Source organism: Argentina silus (genome assembly GCF_951799395.1).
Source record: "Argentina silus genome assembly, chromosome: 8".
Taxonomy (NCBI): Eukaryota; Metazoa; Chordata; class Actinopteri; order Argentiniformes; family Argentinidae; genus Argentina; species Argentina silus.
The window spans coordinates 12,353,507-12,356,006 of NC_139662.1; the positions used below are offsets into that span (position 1 = coordinate 12,353,507).

The following is a 2,500-nucleotide window of genomic DNA, read 5'->3' on the forward strand; positions in this document are numbered from 1 at the left end:
TTTGCGTACGTGCATGTGTGTGTGGAGGGGGTTGTTTTGAATGAAATGAAAATCAGCTGCACAATACATATATTGGGAATATCTGCACACTGCCAGTCTTTTTGTCTGGGTGGCCCGAGGCCCTGGTGGAAGAATAGTGGTACATGGATCGCCAAGGTGGTCTGGAGAGATTAGCAACACCCCCACCCCCCAACCCCCCCCCCCCACCCCACACACACTCCACTCTCAGCTCTAGTCCCCGAGGGCTGCTGGGGATGTGTACTGATGCAGGATTGTAAACACAGAAGAAAAGACTCCCTCATATAAATAACCACACAGTGGAAAAATAATATCCCCTTTAGAGGAGCCATAGGAGGCTGTGTCAGTGGAAGCCACAGTCATCCCAATCTTCCTGTCTCCCTCTGTGAGCATTTCTCCATGTTTCCGAAGGGAAGACATTCAGGGGAAAATCTCACAAACCTGGGTTTGTTAAGAACTCCCATCACATGTCTGATAAGGCAACTGCCATAATTGGTCAGTATTACTCAATATACTGGGGATGTGCAATGATATGGCAAGGTCAAGGTCATTTTGACTTTGCTGATGGCTATGAACAGCCATGGATGTTTAGAATTCTGGCCGTGGCTTTGTTGCAAAGCAAATGCAACCTGACTGGAGTTGAGCCGGGGTCTCCCGCTCGCCAAACACCTGCCTTATCCCACTAAGCTAAAGCCTAGGCATTCGCCCGTGGAGCTAAAGCAGGTGTTCAGATCTCAGGAAAGGTTACTCTTCACGCCAGCGTGCTTCCAAACCACCTCACGAAGTTCAAACTGCCAACACTGCGCTCGAACAGAGCTTGCACCTGTCGGATGTGCACTTATAGCTGCCCACCGACTGTACGTACATCGTGACGATTTCTCAAAGGTGAAGCATGTAGTTTTTTACGTGTTGCTGCCCTCTTTGACAACAACAAATGTGAAAACACGATTAGAAAACGTAACATACGGTATGTTAAGATCCCCTGTCTTTCTCTGTGCCCCATGTAGGCAGCCGGATGGACGAAGGCTCGGATGTGGAGTCGGAGCCCGACCTGCCCCTGAAGAGGAAGCAGAGGCGCAGTCGTACCACCTTCACGGCGGAGCAGCTGGAGGAGCTGGAGAAGGCCTTCGAGAGGACGCACTACCCCGACATCTACACACGAGAGGAGCTGGCCCAGAGGACCAAACTCACAGAGGCCCGCGTACAGGTACTGGAACTGCATACCAGAGATATTACACACACATTACATACACAGACACAACCGATGGACGGACGCACGCACGCACGCACGCACGCACGCACGCACGCATGTACATGCATGCTTATAAGGACACTATCGCATACATAGTTATTTCCAAGCATTTGTGTACGCACACTCACACACAGATGCACACAGACATGCAAACAGACACGCACACAGACACGCATGCACGCACGCACGCACACACACACACACACACACACACACACACACACACGCACAGGGTTTTCTGTGGCATATGCTGTTTTTATACTGTGTGTATTGTCTGTCTTATCTCACTGCTCTATGTGTCAGTGAATGTAGAGCTCCCCACCAAATTCCACCAACCTCGGTTGTGTGCCAGTAGAAGGATCTTGTATCTTGCAATGCCAGACTAGAGGATCGTGAGAAGGCCATTGAGATAGAGGTTCAAGGTTTGCTGATTTTTTTTTTTCAGGCACACAGTTGGGTGTTTTTGCTGTTGCATGGGGGCACATAATACTATTTGTCCCATAGGGCGTTTAGGCTATGTCCTATGGCTGTATTTAACAGTCACGCTGTTACACATTGGATATTGTCACACGTTTATGGTGGTCCGTGGTGTAGTGTTTTTAATTAATATATGCCATTTAGCTGACGCTTTTATCCAAAGTGACTTACATTGCAGTGAGTGCATACAGTGCATTTCAGTGTATATGGTCCCAGCGGGAGTCAAACCCACAACCTAAGCATTGTTAGTGCCATGCTCTACCAACTGAGTCATAGAGGACCACTGGGACCAATTAGGTTTGGTGTTTTTTTGACACATATTATTGCTGTTCTTTAGGCACAGAGTGTAATTGTAGGGTTGGCGCTTTTCTTTGGTGGTTTCATGTGGATATCAACAACAGCAGCAACCAACCCTTCCCAGTTAGGGAGGGATTTGTTTGCAGAAATTGGCACCATCTTTGCCATATTTTGGCACCATCCTCAGTAGATTGAGAACCTACCGCTCTCATTGCACGTATCCATATTTCCGAGCCTCGCATTTTTTTTCACACCCGCCACATATTTATCCAATGAGTCGTGCTTTTATTCGCACATACTCTCTCATAAGACCTCAGCTGTTCCCAAAAACCAGCCTGGAGAGCAGTCTTTTCTTCTCACTTAAGTAAGTTTTGACAGCTCCTCTGTTCTCAACGCTTTTTTTCCGCTTCTCCTCCAACACTGAAGAAAAATACAGTAGAGTTATAGCAACAGCTG

The 2,500-nt window shown here is 47.9% G+C and overlaps 1 protein-coding gene across 3 annotated transcripts in view; it reads left to right on the top strand.

The window, feature by feature from the left end:
* The window catches only part of LOC310808209 (paired box protein Pax-7), a gene marked incomplete at both ends in the record, with an annotated part of 59,039 nt that overhangs the window by 24,067 nt on the left and 32,472 nt on the right, over nucleotides 1-2,500 (top strand). For all 3 annotated transcript variants that reach the window (XM_083674981.1, XM_083674982.1, XM_083674983.1), the window contains one exon: nucleotides 1,026-1,225. In XM_083674981.1, coding sequence (XP_083531107.1) covers nucleotides 1,026-1,225 — 200 coding nt within the window. The remainder of the gene's footprint in view (nucleotides 1-1,025; nucleotides 1,226-2,500) is intronic.